This window comes from Corythoichthys intestinalis, chromosome 7, assembly GCF_030265065.1.
Source record: "Corythoichthys intestinalis isolate RoL2023-P3 chromosome 7, ASM3026506v1, whole genome shotgun sequence".
Taxonomy (NCBI): domain Eukaryota; kingdom Metazoa; phylum Chordata; class Actinopteri; order Syngnathiformes; family Syngnathidae; genus Corythoichthys; species Corythoichthys intestinalis.
Genome location: NC_080401.1, coordinates 46663769 through 46689401, shown reverse-complemented (window position 1 = coordinate 46689401; position 25633 = coordinate 46663769). Strand labels below are relative to the sequence as shown.

Genomic DNA, 25633 nt, shown 5'->3' with positions numbered 1-25633 from the left:
CAATAATCGGAATTTGGATGTTTGTGAATCGTTCTCGAATCTTCCACGGCCGAATCGCGAATAATCTAAGAATCGGAAATTTTGCACACCTCTACTTGTTAGTATAAACATTCAACAGAAAAAAATAAGACTGAATAGTTTTATGTTTGACAATTCAACACAAACAGCAGGTATGGTCATATGCGTTTTTGGCCTTTACACATACTATGGTCAAAACAGGTTATATACAGTGCAAAATAGTGAGAATTTAAAAAATATACAGTATATATATATACATCATCTAACACAAAAATGATTTAGCGGATATCTCTTTGTGAGGTTAGGTGGTGTACCCATCACCTTATCAAAAGTATATACATGCAGTCAAGCTGGTCGAACACACACATCTATATACAAATTGAAAAGATTGGTAATAAAGAAAAAAAAAAATCAAATATAACCATAAAAAAAAGTATTTCAAAAAAATAATGACAAGTAGTTCAATGTTTTCAGGCAAGCAACTCAAATGTTTTTTTTGTTTTTTTTTGCAACTCAATAAAGTTTCGTCTTGAACAGGACACAGAGCTACGTCACACACGTCGCACAGCCCACTCTTCCGCCGTTTGCGCGCTGTCACTTCTACTCGCCGAGACCCCGACTCATCCAAGGAAAACAAAGACAAATACGGCTCACCCTCTTCCTTGAGTTAATGAAGTAATGCATTAGCTTGCGCTAAATTTAGTTTTTGATTCATTCCACACGTTTCAAAGTCGCTTGCTCAATCCAACCGGCCGGTGCTCGCTTTGCATGCCTCCCTCTCCTTAGGTGGCGCCTCGCTCGGCAATTTATGAAAAATTTTCACATTAGGTTGGTCCTTCTGGACCTCACAACGGCTCTTGGCATATGTAGTCTGTCGTGTTGCTTTCGGTTTTGAAATAGGACAAGAAATTATGGAAATATGGAGATAAACACATGGTCCATGCAGCGTTTCAATGTTCATTTATGAGTGCAATGAAATTATAAAACTCAAATGACATTAGCTCCCGTTTTACTTGGTCGACTGTCTTCAAATAAAAACTGGTGTGGACATCAACTTCCGCACTTTCAAATGAGAGCAACCAGCGGCACGTGGGTGACATAAGTACAGCGTGACGAGGCTTCAAAGATGATATGCGTGAACACGTCGCCGCCGACATGTTCGGTGTTAAAGGGTTAAACTGTAAACACAGGCCATATGCGACCCTTTTGCACTCTCATTGGATGGGAATTACTCCATAAGGTACACTCTCATTGGTCAGTAATTATTCCGGAAGGTGCGCTTCAAAGTTGCTTTTGCGACTATATCACAATTTTTCATACAAGTATGTGAAACTTCCATCAAAGGTTGAGGCTAAATTTATTGTCTCTACAAATTAATACAGTGGGTGAATTATTTTGAACAGCCTGCGATTTTGCAAGTTCTTCCACTTAGAAATGATGGGCGGGTTTGAAATTTTCACGGTAGGTGGTTGTCCGCTGTGAGAGACGATCTAAAAAACAAAATCCAGAAATCACAGTGTATGCTTTTTAACAATTTATTTGTTTATTATTATTTCTTCATTAGCTAGAATTGTGAGCCTCAAATACCTATTAGTCACCTTTAAAAAGTCCACCTCACTCCACTTATTCTCCTAAATAAGTAGAGTGGACGTGGACATTTTAAGTCTGACTTTATGACCTGTTTGACGTGGTTGCTGCATATAAACACCTGTCCACCCCATACATCCCAAAGAGCTGTCCAAAGACACCAGAGACAGAATTGTAGACCTCTACAAGCCTGGAAAGAGTTACGGTGCAATTGCCTAACAGCTTGGTGATGTAAGATCTACTGTTGGAGCAATTGTTAGAAAATGGAAGAAGCTAAACATGACTGTCAATCTACCTCGGACTGGGCCTCCATGCAAGATCTACCTCGTAGGGTCTCAGTGATCCTAAGAATGGTGAGCAATCAGCCAATAACTACAAAGGAGGAGCTGGTGAATGACCTGAAAGGAGCTGGGACCCCATTTCCCAGGTTACTATTGGTAATACACTAAGACGTCATGGTTTAAAATCATGCATGACACGGAAAGTTCCCCTGCTTAAACAAGAACATGTCCAGGCCAGTTTTAAGTTTGCCAATAACCATTTGGATTATCCAGTTGAGTCCTGGGAGAAAGTCATGTGGTCTTAATTCCACTCATAGTGTTTGGAGGAAGAAGAATGATGAGTACCATCCCGAGAACACCATCCCTACTGTGAAGCATGGGGGTGGTAGCATCATGCTTTGGGGGTGTTTTTCTGCAAACTTACTTTCCTTTCTGTATATAAAAACAGTGCCAGATGATTTGTTTCACCTGACGTCGGTGTTATGAATTGTCCGCAAGTTATACATTTCTTTAATGGCTCCGACTTCCCCCAAATGACAGATATGCTTTACATATGAGATGTTTTAATTCATAGCCTTCCATTACCAACTACTATCCAGACATGCCTAGTATCTACATAACATAAACATCCATATGGCAACATTTGCTTGTGCTTTTAACTATATTTACATTATTTATGGTCAATAATAGCAGAAACTGACAATCAGACATTCAGTACCGCATGTACTTATCCTGAGTAAGTATAACTAAACAAGCCTCCTTCTTCGGCAGGTAAGGACCCGCTCTGTGGGGGAGTGTGTGGAGTACTACTACATGTGGAAAAAGTCCGTGAGGCACGACTACTTTACTCAACAAGCCACCAGGATCACTCGAAAGAAGTACACCTTGCTGTCAGGCAGCATGTGAGTTATAACTAAACAAAACTCTTTGTCTAATTAATCCTCAGAAACAGAATCCTAGTACGAAATCAGAAATTTAATCCTGAATGAGACTAGTTAAGCCTTCTCAATGATGGGCTCGTCTGCTTTTTATGTTCTACAGGGAAGACGGAGACCAGGATGGGTACTCTGGTGACATAGATGGAAGTCATAATTCTGCCGCCTTACTGTCTCGCAGTAGCTCCACAGTCTCTGGAAAGCTGGCAACCCCCTTACCTCGGCAGTCGAGCCTGGAACTGGACAAACAAGGTGAAACGCTGATAAAGCAGCAGTAGTTTAGAAATGGAATGTGGGCAAATTGCATTTATTTTCAGGTTCATTTCAATAAATATGAGTATTTAGTTTAAAGAGCATACGACAGGAGAAAAAAAGTCTTAAATAGCATTATTATGTGAATTTGAATCATATTTTGAGACGATTCGACTATATACAACAATTTAGCAAAGCGCAGATGACGAGAAATTAGTTTTTTAATCTGCCGGTTGGCCACGCCTACCATTATAGGGCTCTAGCGTCTCCAACAGGTGGATGATGTCACCGGGAGACTGGGCTCATCAGTTTTACTATTCAACCCATTGAGGGGGAATTATTCAGAACGAGGAAAACGCGATGAAGAGAGCCGCAAAATGTCATTGTTTCAGTCTCTCTACTCCAATATTTTTACCGGATATTCTTTTTATCCAAGTATTTTTCCCCGATAGCTAAATAAATGGCTTGAGAAGGACCAGTCAGCCCGTTGAGGGGGAACTATTCACAACGAGGAAAACGCGACGAAGAGAGCTGCAAAATGTCATTTTTTCTCTTTACTTCAATATTTTTACAGGATATTCTTTTTATCCAAGTATTTTCCCCAATTTTTAAATAAATGGCATGGTCATGACAAATAACAGTCTTGTGCTAAATGGAATATTAAATAATAAAAATGCACTTATTCAGGACGACATGGCAAAATTACTCCATAATGGTCAAAACTGTCGACTTCACCTTTACTGTCGCACCTCCCGAACGATATTTTATGACACCTAAATCGGACATTTGTCATTTCCCTTCCCCGGCTTCGGAGAATGTAAACAAACCAAGAGGCGTGACAGCTAGCCGACATGCTAACCCGAACCAAGTGATGTTTCAAAGTCTTCGAAGCGGAAAATCACACATAACTAGCCCGGATGTTTTGACATTGCGACTGGGTTGATTGTCTTCGCCGGAGAGCAATTTACAGCTCGTTCCCCGGAGGAGGGCGGCTGCAGTTGTTGTGCAGCTAATGTGCACAAGGAGAGCTTTTTACATTCCTATCCATGATCAAACGTAACTAGTCCTTTATTTAAAGAAAGTTTGTAGTGTTTACTTTGTAATCGCTGTATTCGTATTTGCCGTAATGCAAAACAAGATGTTTACTCACTTCCTCGTAAGTCCAATGGTCCCACAGTAGTAGGGCTTGTTTTGGCCAATATCCACGGTGAATGGGAACCTTTTGAAACTCCAAAAAGGCGCCCACGTCTCTCCCTCATACAGCAAGATTTTTCTGCAGCCGTTTGGCTGGCGTGATGCGAAAAATAAACGTATTAATCCGAAAAATCAGCTGAATCCTTAGTCCTCATATACAACAGTAGGCTGTATAGTGAAGAGGAGTCCTTCTCCCGTACACGTCACAGCGCCCTCCTCCTCAATGCAAGACCGAAGCCGGAAGTCACTCATTTTCATGGCGCGGTATTAAAAAAAATAAATAAATATAGCGATCGCTTCCACACACATCCAAGCGGTCCATATCATTCAAGAGCATAAAATACTGCGTTTATTATCAAATAAACATGCTTTTTCGTGTCACATGCACTTTAATTTAATACATTAACATTCAATTAACATGTATGAAAATACTTTTCAGAAGGCAGGTAGCTACTTAATTTCTACATATGAATAGGTTTCATGATTAGTATGACTATTTCAGTATTCTGATTCCTTGAGATTTGTATTTTTCTTTTATACTGGAAGACTTAAAGGGCCTGTAGTGACAAGATGGTACATTTTCTACTGACGAGCTCACTTTGTGAAAATTTCACTCAGAAAAAAATAGCATTCAAAAACGTTAAAATAAATAAATAATAATTTTAATAATAACAATTAATTATGGAATTATGATGATCATGACAACAAGGTTTTTTTTTAATTACCAAAAATAATAAATTGCCTTATTTTATTTAATCATTTAAGCCACATTCTAATGCAGTGATGCTCAGTGTACCACCTGTGATTCACTGGCTTCCCCTAGTGGTATACCAAAGAATAAATGGCTACAAGCAGTCAGTATTTAGTCCCCTTATCATGTGAGGGGATACTTTACTGAATTTGATAGATTGGACTTCACTGAGCCACAGTCCTTTTGTTTTTAAAATGAACCAAAAAGGCACAAAACACAGTTTTAATCACATTTCGCTGTTGGCCAGGAAGCCAGCGTAGTAACCAGATGAGATGTTATCAAAGACAGGCTTTTTCACACGTAGTGCCCACATCTATTTAATTTCATTGCCGTGGCGGGCGGCGTTTTAGTTGTTTTTCCAAGAAATTCAATCGTTTTTATTGGAAAAATGGTTAATACGTGTTGTGTATGGAACAATGGTTAATACGTGTTGCGTAGGAAATTGCTCCAACACCAACACTGGCGATATAAGCCTCTTTGTTTTTTCCCATCCGACCAAGCAGTGACCTAAGTGGATTGAGCACATAGGCTGGGCCAGCCAGTGGCCTATACTACGAAGCCGGTTTTCTGGCATAGCAGGTTAACTTCGAGAGTACGGTAACTTCATCACGTGCAGCCTATCTTCCCATCTAAGCGAGACTACGAAAGGTGGATATGTTGGAACCGTCACAAGTAGTGTTTTATGTGAACTCGCAGTAACTCTGATTGGGTTGACACAGGTTCGACTAATCAACCTCATAATCAGCGTCGTAGCACCGATTGACCACAAACTAGATAACCAGGTTTTGTCAACTCCGGTTACCCACTGGTAAGCAGGATTGCTTCTGGGGAGGTTGAACTCCGTTCGTAGTACAGGCCACAACAAGTATCCTTTTGTTTTTATCAAAACATTTTACTGAAGACTGCATTGACCAAGTGACAAATGACGCGTTGCTGATGAAAAGTTGGTAACAATCATATTGGAACGGAAACGACAAGGCTATAGTTGTTGTTAGCCCCGGCGTTGCCAAAAGTGTACCAGTAAAAATCCCGCTTTTTGTATTGTCAGATGATAAAATAAGTTTTTCACTCGCTTGCTCCCTCGCCTATTCGCTCGCCCGCTCACTCGCGCCTGGTTATGTTGAATTTCTGCCTCCAGGTTCAATTTGGTATGGTATGGTAAACTCTCCTCAGAATAATGTTCTTTGGGACATTCCCTGACCCACTTTTATTTTCATTTTCCGACCCATTGCATGATAAAGTCAACGAGTCTCGACTGCTGTTTTCCATTGAGTCATATGCACTCTGCAGGAATTCTTGCCTTTGACGACATCATTGGTTTTTACTATGCAGAAGCAAAGAGTTATTTGGATTTCTAAATACCTCTTTGACAAGATTCAATCATTAATTAATGTGAAAAAACTGTGGTTAGGGGGACTTTAAGTGTCATATTTGGTTTTTTGGAAGTTCGGAGTAACCTGTTTATATGTGCGGTAATATTCTCATGAAATGAGCAAGTATCTAATTATATGAATGGTGAGTTACCAAACATGTATGCAGAATAGGCTTTCAGCATCAGCCATCTACTGTCCACTCTTTCAGATTGTATCTCCATTGTATCCGTCCTCATACCCCACATTTCTCAACGTCATGATGCCACAATTTAATTACTGTATTTCATTTTGGTCATAATTACTATTAGAATTGTGCGATATTATCAGTCGATAAAAGCGTTTTAAAATTATATCGGATAATATCGACATTGGTTTTTCATTCTCAGTTTTCGGCCAATATGCATCTTAGCTTCAAAGTGAATGCCGAAGCCTTAGTACAAGGGCTGGTCACAGCTTAGCACAGCAGTTATGCTTATTGACCATTAGATGTCTCCAAACTAAGATGCATGGGATTTGTTATGTGAGTAGACCATTTGTATTCATGGTGCAAAAATTAAGTGACCAATACATGATTGAAAAAACAATAATTATAAACTCATGAATTAGCCACAATATGTTACATCCATGACCGCGCAATATCGGTATGATATTGTTATCCGATTTTTGCAGTTGGACAATATCGGGATATCAGTTATCGGTTAAAAAGTCATTATCGGACAACTCTAATTACAATATATGCGTCTTAAACGTCACCTCTTTAGTTTTTACCTCAATGTTTAGTACATAAAGGGGACTAACGATTATCGCAATGTGGAGGCCCTTACAGTGGGGCAAACAAGTATTTAGTCAACCACTAATTGTGCAAATTCTCCCTCTTGAAAATATTAGAGAGGCCTGTAATTGTCAACATGGGTAAACCTCAACCTTGAGAGACAGAATGTGGAAAAAAAACAGAAAATCACATTGTTTGATTTTTAAAGAATTTATTTACAAATCATGATGTAAAAGAAGTATTTGGTCAATACCAAAAGTTCATCTCAGGACTTTGTTATGTACCCTTTGTTGGCAATGACGGAGGCCAAACGTTTTCTTTAACTCTTCACAAGCTTTTCACACACCGGTGCTGGTATTTTGGCCCATTCCTCCATGCAGATCTCCTCAGGAGCAGTGATGTTTTGGCTGTCGTTAGGCAACATGGACTTTCAACTCCCTCTACAGATTTTCTATGGGATTGAGATCTGGAGACTGGCTAGGCCACTCCAGGACCTTAAAATGCTTCTTACGATGCCACTCCTTTGTTGCCGTGGCTGTGTGTTTGGGATCATTGTCATGCTGAATGACCCAGCCACGTCGCATCTTCAATGCCCATGCTGATGGATGGAAGATTTTCACTCAAAATCTCTCGATACATGGCCCCATTCATTCTTTCCTTTACACAGATCAGTCGTCCTGGTCCTTTTGCAGAAAAACAGCCCCAAAGCATGATGTTTCCACCCCCATGCTTCACAGTGGGTATGGTGCAATTCAGTATTCTTTTTCCTCCAAACACAAGAACCTGTGTTTCTACCAAAAAGTTCTATTTTGGTTTAATCTGACCATAACACATTCTCCCAGTCCTCTGCTAGATCATCCAAATGCTCTCTCGCGAACCGCAGACAGGCATGGACGTGTACTTTCTTCAGCAGGGGGACACGTCTGGCAGTGCAGGATTTGAGTCCCTGGCGGCGCATTATGTTACTGATAGTAGCCTTTGTTACTGTGGTCCCAGCTCTCTGTAGGTCATTCTTTAGGTCCCCCCGTGTGGTTCTGGGATTTTTGCTCCCCGTTTTTGTTATCATTTTGACGCCACGGGGTGAGGAGGGAGTCGAAAGTCCGTGTTGCCCAACGACAGCCCCAAAACATCACTGCTCTAGAGGAGATCTGCATGGAGGAATGGGCAAAAATACCAGCAACAGTGTGTGAAAAGCTTGTGAAGACTTACAGAAAACGTTTGGCCTCCGTTCTTGCCAACAAAGGGTACATAACAAAGTATTGAGATGAACTTTTGTTATTGACCAAATACTTATTTTCCACCATGATTTGCAAATGAATTCTTTAATAATCAAACATTGTGATTTTATTTTCCACCATGATTTGCAAATGAATTCTTTAATAATCAAACATTGTGATTATCTGTTTTTTTTTTCCACATTCTGTCTCTCATGGTTGAGGTTTACCCATGTTGACAATTACAGGCCTCTCCAATTAGGCTCGAGCGTTTACGTCACAGCAGCACGGGATCGTGCGAGATTTGCGACAACGCAGCCATTGCGGAAGCACGTCTGCATCACGGGACATTTAAACTTAACGGCAAATATAATTGAACTACGAGTGCCAAAGATGGAAAAATGTAGGGAAAATTTGCCAGTTCGATACAGAGACAAACTTGTTACCACGGCGAAGGACAGATATCTGAGCAATTTTAAGGATTTGAACAATGTTGACCCTCACGAGCAAGCCGAACACAAATGGAATAAAGATGTCGACAAGCTTCCACCACTACGCGAAATGGACATCATGCTGTATTTAGTGTTTGGTGTATGTTGCTACACTCATCAGCAATTCCGAAACTACAAATCGCTACAAAGCTACGAACAGTTTTGCTGCGGATGGGTGCAGGATCTTCACATTATGACCATAGCAAACGGCAACACCATCTTTCTAGCAAAGGTAGGCAATGTGTGTTTACATTAGTCTGTGACCACGGATGTACAAATTTTTTGTTGCATAAAATTTAGCCTGGGAACAAGTTTTTTGCCACTCTCTCACGTCAAAATATTACAGCTTTTTCATTTAGCAACGACAGGAATTATGTCTTATGAAGACAATGCACATGTATGCATGCTAGTTGTTTAGCTGTAGCTATAGCTAACAACAGGCCGACTTAGGGCGTAAAGTTACTGAAATTTGCGTAAACAAACGAAATTAACTTGGAGTGGAAGTGCATAGAGCAAACTCAGTGTGTAACTGGAGAATCAAACGTTATGCCCTTCCTTCTGATCGAGGCCACCGATGCCATTCTTCGACGTTTGGTAAGTTCAGATATGAGCTTTCCCTCGCCTTTTCTCCACGTAGGGATCCGGAAGAAACTCAATGGTGTTCCGTCGAGCTGTACATTCTCCTTTCTATTCGATCGGTTGTTGCAATTCTTTACTGCACGATAATTTCCAACCATTTTTAAAGAGCGACCTGTGTTGAAATGCCTCAGTTTATGTTTCTCGCTTCCACAATGGCGATAGCGGCGGAAACCTCGCGAGTGCCACGTCATACGCTCGAGCCTAATATTGAGGGAGAACTTGCACAATTGGTGGTTGACTAAATACTTATTTGCCCCACTGTATATGTAAATATAAAAAAGGTCTGCATCATCATTGTCATGTGTTTTCCAAACATTTTTTTAACATCTGGATCAATCAGTTTACATGCATGAGCATACAGGGTTCTAAATCAACCAGGATATTATTGTGAAGTATGGCGAAGTCATCACACACATGGTGTAATTTCTTTTTAAAAAGTAATTAGTTACAGTTACAAGTTACCTGTCCCAAAAAGTAATTGAATTAGTATCTCAGTTACCTCATTGTAAAAGTAATTAGTTACTCAGCTGAGTAACTGACGTTACTTATCATGTTCTACATGCTATTACATTATACATTTTATAACATCTTTCACATAAAAGATGTTTATATTAACTGATGGAAATGAACTGATGACATTCCAAAAAAGAGTAGGTCACACTTTTGACTTTTTTTTTTTCTTTTTTTTTTCTAAATATCACTCATATAAGAGTGTAACGGTATACAAACCTAACTTTGAAATGCTTTGAGAAAAAAAAGCCTTTTTGGTTTTCCTGTTATACTGAATCCGCACAAGTAAAATGCCAACTTGGTGATGATAATGCACACTCAGCAGGAAAACAGTACATTATTTTGAATGAATTGTACCGACCTGGACGCCACGGACTGTATGTAAAAAACGTTGCCCGAGAGTTTAAGATGATGCTTGCCACGCTAAATGCTAATGCTAACGAGAACGCGAATGCTATGGTAACGCTCGGAGCCACCTCGCCAAGTATCATTGCGTTTGCTACGGCGCCACCACCCCATTCCCTCCTCCCCCCTGCCACTCTGCACTTTCCAGGGCAGGCGGGCAGGCGGATGTGTGACAGTATCAGACAACTTGTGCTTCATTCAACCAAATTGTAGTAACCCACTGATGCGCCCTTCACATCCTCAGTAACGTTAACGGCATTGCAAAAATGGGAAAAGTAATTAATTAGATTACTCACTACTTAAAAAAAAAATAACACCGTCAGAAACAGCGTTATATTGTAACGTCGTTTTTAGCGACACTGTTCATTCCCACCTTTTTGCCAAATCCCCTTTTTGTAATTCTTTTTTACTCGCCTTCTTGTAAATATTTCTAACTTTGGTTTAGAAAATGGCTAATCCAGGGATAGTTTTTGGGTTTTTAAAAATCGAAACATGGAAGGATTGTCAAAGTTGTTGACTCCACTCACTTTATATGGAATGTAAACCATTTATATACCATGTCAGATACATTGCATTTCTTAGCATCACATTGGATTTTATGATTTCTTTGTATAATTTTTGTTTGTTGTTTTTTGTTACATCAAATGTTTGCTGTCTTTTGTTCTGAATCATTTATGCATTTTTCCCTCCATTCTTGTTTTGTGTCTGTTTGTGTGTGTGCATGCATGCATGGTTCACCCCTTTTTGACACGGCACTCCAGAGGAGGAGGGCCGCCCTCGGCGCCGACGGACCCCCCGCTTTCACTTAAAGCCCTGACCTTGGCGCGTTCAGGCCTACAGATAGCAGGCTGCAGCCTGCAGGTAAACAGTGTGGGAAGACTTATTTTTTTCAACAGTTAAACAAGACACCTGTTTATTCTGTTCTTCATCCTCTTTATTTTACTTCGATGTGGAATCAGCTATACAAGTTATACAAGAGGATTATAGTACATTTGAAATTTTGGATTGCAGTGGTAAACATATAGAGTAACATATTTTTCAGATTATAAGTCGCACCAGCCAAAAATGCGCAATGAAGAGGGGGGGGAAAAACAAATAGTCACACCTGAGTATAAGGAGGATATTTATTTGATAAAAGTCAACACCAAAAACAGACATGTCATCTTGAAAGGCAGTTTAAAAAATAAAAATCAAGAACAACTGGCTGAACAATGTGTACGGTATGCTAACTTTACATGACGCATAAACAACGAACTGACAACGTGCCCGGTATGTTAACGTAACATAGCTATTAAGAGTTGTTCAGATAACTATTGCATAAAGAACATGCTTATAAGTTTACCAAACCATCAGTGTGAAAATAATGTGTGAAATGACATAATAATGTGTAAATAATTTCACACATAGGTCGCTCCAGAGTATAAAACCAAACTATGAAAATAAAAAAAAACACAAAAAACTGTGACATATAGTCTGAAAAATATGGTAGACAGATTCATTGTTATTTTTCTTTATGATTATCTTTTTTTTTTTTTTAATTATGTGTAATCATGTAAAATTACAATATTACAGGAGAGACCATCAAAAATAATTTTGGGAAAGATTTTACTTAATAGTCTGCTTTCTGAAAAGTGTAGGTGTGAAATTAATTACTACTCTGATATGAGTTTTATTTTAAAATGAACGGCTGAAAGAAATAAACTTTTCCACTATATATTAATTCATTTTGATGTACCTGTATGTTTTCCTCCCAGTAATATTGTTACCATTTTGGCATTCTATTTCGGTAATATTTAATTCAGTTTAATGTCAAATGCAATTATTCCAATTTCAAATCGTCAGTAAACTGATTGTGTTTTACAACCGTTTAACCAGAACAGCTGTGTGACATGCACAGATCATCATAAACATTACGAGATTTATCAAGATTTACCAGATGGTAATTTATCTATTGAGAGTAGTTGCAATCACTTTCAGTTTTATTCATGTAACAGATTGCTTAAATATAGGTTACAAGTACAGGTATAAAAAAACAAGCTCTTATTTTGCCGACCAGCTCAGGTTAGACGCCGCCTTATTATCAGAGTGGTTTAATTTAGACGCTATACAAGTATAACACCATTTACCATTTAGTTCACCTATTTCCATTGGTTTTTTTGTGTCCAGGTACTCTTTGTCAGAATGACAACTCCTCTCTGTTCATAACCCATAATAAGAAATTAAAATAGCATGCAAAAAAAAAAAAACCCCTCGTGAACTAAGATGGGGGCTTTTAGTAAGCGTTAAATCCTGGTGAATGTACAGTACCTGCTCTCTATTTTTTTATTGTGGCATTTCTCAACCGTTAATGGTGGTTTAGTGATACAGACTCATGGGCTTCACTATCAGTTGACAAGAAAGCTCCGGCAGTCATTGCACCACGGCTTCCCGTAGGGGGCCGGGCCAGGCAGAGCGTCGTGACAGATTTTACTGCGATAAACTCAAACACGCTGACGAATGTTGTAGTACATACAAGCAGGCAGGAGTGTCTCAAGAGTGATTTGGTCAAGGATTCAAGGCAATAATTATATTTTTCGCACCATGCATCCACTTTAAAACGTTGTGAAAACTAGCTTAACTTTAGCTTGAAAAATATACGTAAAATGAATGATAAAATGATGATTTTTTTTAATGCTTTTAACCAAAAATCTAGACTGTTTTACATTCATATCTATAGAAATTCTGGGATTTATGCATTTATTTACAAGCGTTTTCAACTTAAAAAGTTTGTTTTGTGATGGCCCCCATGTTGGATTTTGTATCCATACACAATAACTTTACATTCAAATAATCAGGTAATATTTGGCCAACTGCCTGTTTTTTGGCAAAAAAAAAGAAAAAACTAGTAATTTAGACATTTCTGCGTCCATACAAAAAAAAATCTGGCTTTTACATGTTTTATTTTATGTAACATATCAATCTAAAAATGATGAGGGCCAAATAGCCGGCAAGGCGTGCTGAGACAATAGTGATATCGGAATTCAATCTAGATAAGTTGTGATTGTATGTAGAAAAATGCAAAATTTGCTTTTGCTGCGTAAAATTAAGAGGATTCTCCATGCTTTCCTCAAGTATTAAGTTTCTGATGTGAAAATTCAGTGATTTATTAGCTGTTGAAAACTTATGTCAAAATTGCAATAAATTTAAAAAATAAGTCGCTTTTTTCGGGAAAAACTTATTCGGTATATGTTTAATACTACAATTAATCCTGAAAATATAGGTGTTTATCTCTGCATTTGGTAATTTTTGTGCATCTAGCGTGAAATCTGAGATATTTATAAGGTTTTGTTATATAACAAATAATGAATCGGGATTTTATTAGGGAACAACTTTACATTTTTTGATGCCGCTTCTTATGGAGACTCATATATGCCTAAAGGAGTTGCCTGTTTTGGTTTTAGGTTGCTAGCGGCTTTGGTTTTGTAAATATTTGAATTTTAAGTTTTTGAAAATAGGCCCCCTACAGAGTGGCCCCACACCCCGTTTCCCGTCAACTGATAGTGAAGTCTATGGCTGACTTTAAATTAAGATTATGTCATGACTTGGAAAGGATCATGTTAAGTATGCAAACAGTGTTACATTGTATCATTGCAACACAATACAAACACTGACAAGTTATACAATACATGACACGGTTCCGCATGTAGTCATGATGTTCCGTCATTCTAGTCTTGTTTTCACATGGAAATGACCATTGTGTGACCCTGACTAATCAATAGAGTACAGTGTGTCTCTGTAGCTCCTTTCACATTGGCTTTGCTTCAGAGTCGTATCAGACCTTGCAGCTTCGCACATTTAGATAAGCCTCGGTGTCTGGACAATTGCTTTCAACGCAGTGTGCGCCGCGAGTCTTGTGCCTGTTGCGAAAATTTGCCATCCAGTCTCTGGTATTACGTCAGAAATTATGGTGTAGCATAGACTTCATAATATATTGACGGGGCGCGGGACCGATTAATAAGGGGCCTATCTCCGTCAAAGCTGACAGAGTGTAAACACAGACAAAGAGCTTTTTATGTTGAAAATTATTGTGAATAAATGCTTAAATCCATGAATTCTTTATAGATATGGACGTAAAACAGTCTCGATTCTTGGTTGAAAGCAAAAACAACGGGCAGTTCTAATTTATTTTACGTAAATATGTCTAATGTGCTGCTACTCTTTAAGCCACTGTGGCACCGCCTTATCACCACAAAGAGCTTTTTACGTTGAAAATTCTTATGAATAAATGCTTAAATCCTTGAATTCTTTATAGATATGAACGTAAAACAGTCTTGATTCTTGGTTAAAAGCAAAAAACGGGCAGTTAGCATTTATTTTACGTAAATATGTTGAATGTGCTGCTAGTCTTAAGCCACTGTGGCACCGCCTTATCACCACAAAGAGCTTTTTACGTTGAAAATTCTTGTGAATAAATTCTTAAATCCCTGAATTCTTTATGGCATGGGTGTCCAAACCTTTCCTCAAGGGCCGCTGTGGGTCCTGGTTTTTGTTCCTTTCAATCGAGCACAGACAGTTTAACCAATGAAGTTTGTGCTAAAACAAACAGCACCTGACTGCAATCAACTGATTACACTTGTGAGACACCAGATTGGTGAAAGGTTGTCCTCATGATGGGTTTGAACAAAAACCTGCACCCACTGCGACCCTATGTGGAATAGTTTGGACACCACTGCTTTATAGACATGAGGACAGTCTCGATTCTTGGTTAAAAGCAAAAAAATGGGCAGTTAGCATTTATTTTACGTAAATATGTTCAATGTGCTGCTAGTTTAAGCCACTGTGGCGCCGCCTTAGCACCACAAAGAGCTTTTTACGTTGAAAATTCTTGTGAATAAATTCTTAAATCCCTGAATTCTTTATAGCATGGGTGTCCAAACCTCTCCCCAAGGGCCGCTGTGGGTCCTGGTTTTTGTTCCTACCAATCGAGCACAGACAGTTTAACCAATGAAGTTTGTGCTAAAACAAGCAGCACCTGACTACAATCAACTGATTATACTTGTGAGACACCAGATTGGTGAAAGGTTGTCCTCATGATGGGTTTGAACAAAAACCCGCGCCCACTGCGGCCCAATGTGGAATAGTTTGGACACCACTGCTTTATAGACATGAGGACAGTCTCGATTCTTGGTTAAAAGCAAAAAAACGGGCAGTTAGCATTTATTTTACATAAATATGTTGAATGTGCTGCTAGTCTTTAAGCCACTGTGGCGCCGCCTTATCACCACAAAGAGCTTTTTACTAGACCTGAAACGAATACTCGAGCAACTCGAGTAACTCGAGTTTAAAAACTGATCCGAGTAATTTTATTCACCTCGAGTATTCGTTTATTTTGACAGCTCTAAGCATCACGTTTTGCTCGGACTACTTTTAATGCAGGACAACGCGCTGATGTTACGTGCGTAGAGGACGAAGCAAAAAAAAAAACAACAAAACTTACTGCAGCAGACAGCCGCTACACACGACGCCGACGTTGCTAAATACTTGCCCGCACGATGTAGCAGGTAGCGTCTGATGCGTCTCATCGAGATCACATGTATGTTGAACTAGATGCGAAATGACAGACTCGGCCGCGTCTGGGCAGCGTTAGTAAACCGCCGCCATCTTAAAGCAGTAGAGCGCTAAGCGCTAATAGAGAGCGCTAAACGCTAATAAATAAGATTAACGTTACTGTCACAAGCTCACGTAACGTTAGCCCTGCGGAGGGCTAGGTTTCTATTAATTATGACCACTGTCGATGCGTGGCTAACGTGTCTTACATACAGGCTTTAACATAACATAGCGTTGTGGAGTGATGAGGGTGTAAAATAAAAACTCAATAATGCTAACTGTCAATTTTAGCTCAGTCGTCATTGCTGGATATAACACCAAGTAGCACTGGTCCCAAATGTGCTCTAATACAGCCTGTATCATACATTTATTTTGAACACTGCAAAAACTCAAAATCCTATCAGGACTTACAGTTTAGACTAACTTAAAACTTAACTGGAACTTAAAAATGGCTTGACACAAATAGAGATTCAATTGAAACACGTAGGAAAAAAATCCTAACTTTTAAGTGATGTGTGTTATCAAGCGTAACGGCATTTTTAGGTAAGATATACAGTTGGGAGAACAAGTATTTGATACACTGCCAATGGGTTTTCCCATTGGCAGTGTATCTAATACTTGTTCTCCCCACTGTATATATATATATATTTTTTAATAAGATCTAAAAGTTTTTTGAGTGAAAGCAGTAAATTTGTCTTTTTTTTTATTCTAGTTACATCTGAGATGCAATTGTTGGCTGTTTTTTTAACAATATACATCGAAAATAAAGACATTGATTGACTGATAATGGTTCAAGATTAGATGAAATGTCTTGTTTTCTCATGTATATTTATAATTGCTCTTCACCTAAAAATATATTTGTTTTATCCGATTACTCGATTAATCGATAAAATTTTCAGTCAGTTACTCGATTACTAAAATATCCGATAGCTGCAGCCCTACTTTTTACGTTGAAAATTCTTGTGAATAAATTCTTAAATCCCTGAATTCTTTATATAGACATGAGGACAGTCTCGATTCTTGGTTAAAAGCAAAAAAACGGGCAGTTAGCATTTATTTTACGCAAATATTGTGAATTATGACGCCAATGCCGTAGCGGTTAATTTCTCCCATTGTTTTTTTTTCACGTTTTAAAATGCATACATGGTACGAAAAATAAAATAATTACCTAGAATCCTCGAACAGATAACTCCTGAGACAATCCTTCCAGTTTGTATGCGGTACAGCTTTCGTACTTTTTCAACCTAAATCCGGCGTTGGATCGCTGCATGTTTTTGAGAACAACTGCGCCCGACTGAAGTGGAGTTTGGGACGGCCCCCTACTTGAAGGCGTGGCGCAGTGTCTGGGGAATGTGTCCCGTCAATATCATTATGAAGTCTGACATCTTTGTGTCTCTCCTATGACGTGTCCAGATGGAGAACTTCTGCCAGAGATGTGCGGCAACAGCTGTTCTCAGAATCTGTTTGCCCGCTCCTTCCATCTGCCCGCCTCGTCAGATCAGGGGAATTGCCTCTCTGGCTGTGGCGCAAAATGGGCCCAGCTCCAAGACCGTCACCCACCGGGCTTCTTCCAGTTCCACATGCGCAGCGGTCCTTTTATCACAGAGGACCGCGGCGCTGCAGGTGATGTGACTGACTCCCCCTTCGTCCGCGGGTGGGACTTCACCTGCTGTGTGCCTCCTCTCTCCCACCTCATGACCTCCTGTCCCGCTTCTCCACATTTATCTCCCTGCTGCGTTTCCCTCCCTTCCAGTGAAAGCACTTGGGAAAATCCTAATGATTAAAGATGCGTCAGTAGACTGATTAAAGCAAGCAGAACAAACTTTTTTAAAAATTGTAGGCTTCCAGAATACTCTCACAGCTACCTAGAAGCGGTAAGAGTGACGCACATTCAGCACTGCTTGTTGCTGCTGTAAGTCCATTCACACAAAGATCACTTTATTTCAACACAAACGTCCTGTCTTCGCTGTCATCCACTCGCTCTCGTTTTGTCTGTTCTGTGTCTGCCTGTGCTTTCCTCCACGGTCCTGTTGTCGCGAAAGACCAGTCAAACGCCATCAATAGCTATTTGTATTTTTTAAGATTATCATCAGCTCATAGTCCACAACGGGGTTTTTATTTACACATCTGACTCATAGAGTAGAACTTGGCTGCTTGCAACATTCCCACTAAGTTAATTGTGGAAGAGTTGAAAAAGTCACATTCAGTGTGCCGCAAACTTAAAAGGTAAGATTGGGACCTTTTTTTTTTTTAAATACAGATACAGATTCATTGTTTCATCATGAATTCAAGGGCATACGTATAAGTAGATAAACAGGGAATTAGTTGCACAAGCATTTGCCAAACAATACCCAGGGTTACGCTGGATTCATCCAGTTTATATTGACATTTTATTAATTTGACTGGCTAATTGGACTCACTTGGTTAGGCTACATTAGCTCATATCATCCTCAATATAAACATGACTATCCTAGATTTATCTTGGGTTAAACTGGACTCGCAGTGATTATAGACATTACATTTGTTTTTAAAAAATTGACTTTCACAGGTAATACTTCTGGTTAAATTGGGCAGTGTCAGAATAATATTACTACCAGTACACCAAATGATAGACAGGGTTTAACCAATCCGGTCATAATCTGGATTTGTTCTGACTTCGCTTATATCCTGCATTCTGTCCACAGACAGAGATTGAAACTAAACTAGTCCAGATTCCTGTCAAATTATATATTTGACCGGCCCTGTCTATGGATTAGTGCAGAAATGTTTATAATCTGTAAATCCATTTTAACTCACAGGGTACACAGGTAAAATAAATTTGCTTTGTTTCATGCATCTGTTTGCAGACAGATCAACATTGCAAATGAAATGTGTTCTCAATCGCCTTACTTGGATGACTAAAGGTTAAGTTAATAATTTATAGACCAGTTTAATTAAGAACACACCTGAAATATTCCCTGCAGTAAAAATGTCACTCTTTTTTTTTTTTTTATTATTATACTATGAGATTAAAAGAATTTTCTTCAGTTTCAGCTTCCCATGAGGGTAACAATGGTAAGAAGGCAATTATTGATCATGAATTGATGATGTTCACTATGATTACTTTTGGTCATGATTTATTATTATAATGCTTTGCAGAACAATCAGGACATTTTCAGAAAAACTTTTCAGAGAGCAGAAGAACTTGTTTTTGGTTGTAATTGTGACCACCTGTCAGTTTCTATCGCTTCTATTTATTTGTTTTTTCCTTTTGTCTATATATTTGAGCTCTTCTCGTAATTGCAGTAAGGCGAGCTAATGGATGTTTGCGTTTACACGAAGGAGATGAAATACAAGGCCTAATGTGAGCAGGATTTTTTTTTTTCTTTAATTATTTACGTTCACTTTTTGTTTTGGCAATGTAAGAATTGTACTGCTCTGGTCGTTTTTAAATAATTGTATTTTGTAAAGAAGAAGAAGAATAAATGATGAACTAAGTGAACAAACTACACAAATGTGGAATGTCTTTGGGCAACTAAAAAATGCAATTACTGAAGAAATTGTGATGGTAGATTTTTCATGGTAGGTAAACAGCTAAATCATTTCCTGCTGATTTTGGGGTGTATTTTGTTGATTTTGGGGCATTTTGAGGTCACCTCCTGTTATTTTGATGTCAACTGTTGACAGTGTTGTTAATCTTACTTTTAAAAAGTAATTAATTACAGTTAGAAATTACTTCTCCCAAAAGTAATTGAGTTAGTAACTCAGTTACTTCTTATTACTTACTTCTGAAGACGGTACACAAGAAAGCCCGCCCGTCTCATCAGAACATAGGACATGGTTCCAGTAATCCATGTGCTTTGTTGACATGGCTTCAGCAAACTGTTTGCGGGGTTTTTTGTGTACCGTCTTCAGAAAAGGCTTCCTCCTGGGGTGACAGCCATGCACACCAATTTGATGTAGGGTGCGGTGTATGGTCTGAGTACTAACAGGCTGACCCCCTACCTCTTCAGTCTCTGCTGCAATGCTGACAGTTCTCCTATAATGAGTCACATGACATTTTGGAGGGAAAATGACAAGCAGTCCTCAATTTGGACATTTAGTAATGTACGTAGTTTCTATGGGGTGTACTCACTTTTGTTGCCAGGGGTTTAGATATTAATGGCTATATTTTGAGTTATTTTGAGGGCAAAATAAATTAACTCTATAATATTAGCTGCACACAAACTACTTTTCATTGTGTCAAAGTGTCATTTGGTCAGGTGTCCCATGAAAAGATATACTTAAATATCTGCAGAAATGCGAGGGGTGTACTCACTTTTGTGATACATATATATATATATATATATATTTTTATATTTTATATGTATTTTATTTTTTTATTTATTTATATATTTTATATATATAAATTAGTGCTGTCAAAGGGTTAAAATTTTGAATCGGGTTAATTACAGCTTAAAAATTAATCGTAATAATCGCAATTCAAACCATCTATAAAATATGCCATATTCTTCTGTAAATTATTGTTGGAATGGAAAGATAAGACACAAGACGGATATATACATTCAACATACGGTACATAAGTACTGTATGTGTTTATGATAACAATAAATCAACAAGATGGCATTAACATTATTAACATTCTGTTAAAGCGATCCATGGATAGAAAGACTTGATAAATGTTATTACAAGTTATAGAAATTTTATATTAAAACCCCTCTTAATGGTTTCGTTTTATTAATACGTGTAAAATTTTCAATCAAAAAATAAACTAACCCATAAAATCAGTTGGACCCAAGCGCCAGCAGAGTGAGCCAAACACCAAAAAACAAGTAACAAGCAGACATTACACTGTACTGTCATTTTAGTCTGTTTGAGTGGGGCATGTGTGTTAATTGCGTCAAATATTTTAACGTGATTAATTTTAAAAAATTAATTACCGCCCATTAACGCGATTATTTTGACAGCCCTAATATATATATATATATATATATATATATATATATATATATATATATATATAATTAGGGCTGTCAAACGATTAAAATTTTTAATCGAGTTAATCACAGCTTAAAAATTAATTAATCGTAATTAATCGCAATTAATCGCAATTCAAACCATCTATAAAATATGCCATATTTTTCTGTAAATTATATACAGTACTGTGCAAACGTTTTAGGCAGGACACCTGCCTAAAACGTTTGCACAGTACTGTATATATATTTTTTTAACTATTAAATTTATTAGGATCATGGAAGCTTCCACTTGGGGAAAATATATACATACAGTATATCCTGTATATACGTAATATAATAAAAATATACAGTACTGTGCAAAAGTTTTAGGCAGGTGTCCTGCCTAAAACTTTTGCACAGTACTGTATATATTCTGTAAAATAAATAGTTGAAATGGAAAGATAAGACACAAGAAGGATATATACATTCAACATACGGTACATAAGGACTGTAGTGGGCATTTCACTCTACTGTCATTTAAATCTGTCTCTGCTGTCGTCACTCCGAAGCGTCTACTTTTTCCAAAGCTAGACAGCTAGTGAACGACGCCTTAATAATTAGACTTCTTCCTTTTTCATCTGATTTATTAACAAAATGGCCTCAAACCTTTGTCCTCTTTAGACCGTAGTGAAACTACAAAAAAAAAGTACACAAGCATTGCATTAGCAACAACGTTAGCTTAGCACGCTATACAGGTTCACTAAACATAAACAAAAAGCGTCTCATACAAAAAATATAACATTTTGCTTACTAACATAATATGTACATTCTTTACAACAACCATACTTACGGACAAATCTTGTCCAAGGATCATATAAGCACAACATTACAACGTAGGCGTCAGCCCGAGACGTTGTACAGCCATATTGAACTGGCAAGAAAGCAATAAACCATGTCGCAAAGCGACCACAAGAGTTCGCTGTTAGACAGCACAAAAAACCTTGCTGTAAAACTTACCAAAAGGCAGAATACTGTCTGAGCGGGACATGTGCGTTAATTGCGTCAAATATTTTAACGTGATTAATTTTAAAAAATTAATTAACGCCCGTTAACGCAATAATTTTGACAGCCCTAATATATATATATATATATATATATATATATATATGTATATTCTGGAGATATATTTTTCAATATGCAGGTGAGGCTTTGAATCTCTTCTATCTTTTCTCTAGTTGTTTTTGAAAAAAAAATTACTCAAGGTTTATGGCTACATCATTCAAAAAAAGTTAGGGCAAGTGACTATTTTGGGTAATAAACATTATTATATTGAAGCATCTACAAGGACAATGTGCACTTGATGATGATAATGCATAATCAACAGGAAAACAGTCCATTATTTTCAATTAATTGTACCTACCTGAACGCCACAAACTGTATGTTAAAAAAAAAAAAAAAGTTGCCCGAGAGTTTAAGATGACGCTGGCCACGCTAAATGCTAATACTACCGAGAACGCGAATGCTATGCTAACGCTCCGAGCCACCTAACATCGCGAGTGCAATGGTGTCACAACCCCAATCATTAATCGATGCAATCATTAATGGAAGAATGAATTCAAAAATTTTGCAGGAAAACCTGAGGCTGTCTGTCAGACAGTTGCAGCTAAAAAGAGGATAGATGCTGCAACAAGACAATGATCCAGGAGACAGAAATAAATCAATCAAGAACAAAATACACGTTCTGAAGTGGCCAAGTCAAAGTCCAGACTTGAACCCCATTGAGATGCTGTGACATAACCTAAAGACAGCAATTCATGCCAGACATCCCGCGAATCTGATTGAACTCCAGCAGTTTTGGAGAGAAAAATGGGCAAAGATTAGTCCTGATCGATGTGTCAGACTGATCTGCAGTTACAGGAAGCGTCTGGTTGAAGTTGTTGCTGCCAAAGAGGGGACCACAAAATATTAAATACTGATGGTTCACTTACTTATTTTCCTCCCCACTGCCATTGTTTGCATGCTATCCTATTTAAAATACGAAAACCTATAAATGTGTGGGTGGTTTTTAGTTAAAGCAGACACTGTTTTTCATCTGTGTGATTTTGAAAAAGATCAGATCACATTTGATAGTGATTTTATGCAGAAATGTGAGAAATTCCCAAAGGTTCAGATACATTTCATACCACTGTAGATGCAAAGCTACCATCAATTAGCATGATGCTAGATATCGATAGACTGTAAGTCATAGATTTGGTTACGCGTAGTGCATTTGTTTAATTGGAAAGGGTTTCCCAATAGTATCTCCACATTCTTGGCAAGTGGTGCAGAAGACGGTTCAGAGTAAGTGAATCTTGTATCAATCAACAGTGTAATCAAAAAAACGTTACGAGTTGAGTCATCATGCACCTGAGACAGGCAAGCGGCGAGGTAGAAAATTCCATGTAATAATCAAATGTGTCACTCAAATGGTTTATTTAGAGCAAATTCGTATATACCTCCAAGGCAGGGAAGCCTTGTATGCAAGACATTTTCTCCAACTATTTATTGTTCAGTCAGTCACATGAATTTTAAACTAACCAATTTATTCTGAAGGCGGTGTGAGTGCAAGTCAAGCAAAAGGTAAAGAAAAAAGTAACGCCCTTGTTGTTACCATAAAATTCCAGAAGGGGGCAGAAAAATTACATTTAATTGCATTCCTGCACTGTACTGCTGAGCGTTAGCAACATTTCATTCGACCCTCATAATGTGTTTATCTACTTCATGTAGCTAGCTTTCATATTGACAGTAGTACAATTATGATGAGTGTATATAATCTATGGTTTACTCTGCTATGAAAATTACTGCACAACCAAATGTTTTGTTTCCTAAAGAGGTTCCAATGGCTGCGTGCAGTGACAACAAACAAACGTTAACTCACATTAGAGCACTCATTTAACTCATTGGCTGCCATTGACGACACTGGACGTCCAATCCATTTTAAATGGGAGGAGCGCCCCGCCCAGTCAAATTGGATTGGACGTCCAGTGCCGTCATTGGCACTGAAATATGAGCATTCCCAGCGAGTCCTCAGAGTTTAACTGAATTGGACATCGATCCTTGTCAACGGCAGGCAAAGAGTTAAATACAATGAGTACTTCTGAAGTGTATGAATCAATTTTAGAGTGTTTTGCAGGGGCCATAACCACGTTTATTTTTGTTTTTATGTATTTATTTTAACTTGATCTATTCACAAATACTATACAAAATAATACTAAAAATACAGTTCTGATTGACGTTGGTGATTGGCGTCTATAGACCCTACTCACCAACGTCACAGAATGACGTGTCGCTGTATCCGGCCGCCATATTGTCCGTCTTTGTTCATCCGTATTCTCAATGGTTTCAATTTGTCGTGCAATTTATAGTGCAATTCATGGAAGCCCCGGTGCTTTCAGACGCTGTAAACTCATTGGATGCGTTGCATAAAAGGCGTTATGTGGAAAAGCTTCAGTCTATCCATTCGCCAGATCCATATTTGATGCCTAAATCGATATTTTTCGACCCGCTGTCTTCGCCCTCTCTGCCTGACATCTGCTACCCTGATATTTACAACTATCTTGTCCACACAAAATCAGCCTATTTTCACGAAAGTTTGAAAAACTTTAAGAGCAGCACTCTAAGCAACATTACCCCGTGTGACCCTTTACTTCCAATTTTCTAAAATGGCGACAATCAATAAAAAAAAAAAAGTTGACTGCGATGGCCGACGCCTCAAGGATAGGTGGATATTGGACTATTTCTTCAATAAAACACGCAACAACTGTGTCTGCCTCATTTGCAAAGAGACAGTCGCTGTTTTCAAAGAGTTCGATGTGACGCGATAATGATATTACCGAACAAGACACGCTGACATGTACGACAACAGTACAGGGAAGATACGCAGCGAGAAATTAGAGCAACTTGAAGCTAGTTTAATTTCACAGCAGCAGTATTTCGCAAGAGCCCGAGTGTCGAAAGAGAACGCCACAAAGAAGAGATTGATGAAATTATGAATTAAAAAAAATAATAAAGCAAATGTGACACACAGAAGGGCTTGCTAAAATTTGTTTAAATATATTGTTCTATGTAAATCAGCCAAGGTAGCCCCCCGCATTTTTACCAAACCAAATCTGAGCCCCTTTGCAAAAGGTTTGGACACACCTGTTAACTGATGATCCGTAGACGAGGCCAGCTTCTTTCACTTGGTACCAGCTAAATATTATTCAAAATGTAATGATGGTGGAAGAAATAAGCATCTTGAATTTGAAACTGTATATTATCGACGATTAGCCTCGCAATGATCTTAATTGTGGTTGTCAGCCCAAAACCCTCTAAATATATATTAAATGCATCTTACCAGATATAAAATGACTACTACATAATCCGTGGTAATCGTTTGGAGCCCAGTTTTCTCGTCGAATTGCAGCAGTCCATCTCGCTCTCCTCTCCGGGTCTCTCGGAATACGGTAGAACTTCAAGTCTCTCCGTCTATCTTCTCTGTTATTGCAAACAACCGCCACACACGCCTTCATCATTTTGATTATTAATGTTAACGAGCAGAAAAACACGCCATAATAGGAGGAATTTACGTAGCGGTAATGTGTAAACACGACGAGTAGATGGACAATATAGCGCGGAGGCGTGGTTGTGACGTCATGTGAGTAGGGTCTATA

General features: G+C 38.4%; 1 protein-coding gene across 3 annotated transcripts in view; it reads left to right on the top strand.

Moving 5' to 3' along the window:
• mier2 (mesoderm induction early response 1, family member 2) overlaps positions 1-19509 on the top strand; it is a 43350-nt gene extending 23841 nt beyond the window's left edge. For 2 of the 3 annotated variants that reach the window (XM_057841965.1, XM_057841964.1), the window contains 3 exons: positions 2658-2788; positions 2928-3073; positions 17422-19509. In XM_057841965.1, the coding sequence (XP_057697948.1) occupies positions 2658-2788; positions 2928-3073; positions 17422-17792 (648 nt within the window). In that variant the 3' untranslated portion in view covers positions 17793-19509. Of the gene's footprint in view, positions 1-2657; positions 2789-2927; positions 3074-11183; positions 11284-17421 lie in introns of all 3 variants that reach the window. The other variant, XM_057841966.1, reaches the window with a different exon arrangement.
• Positions 19510-25633: the final 6124 nt, after the last annotated feature.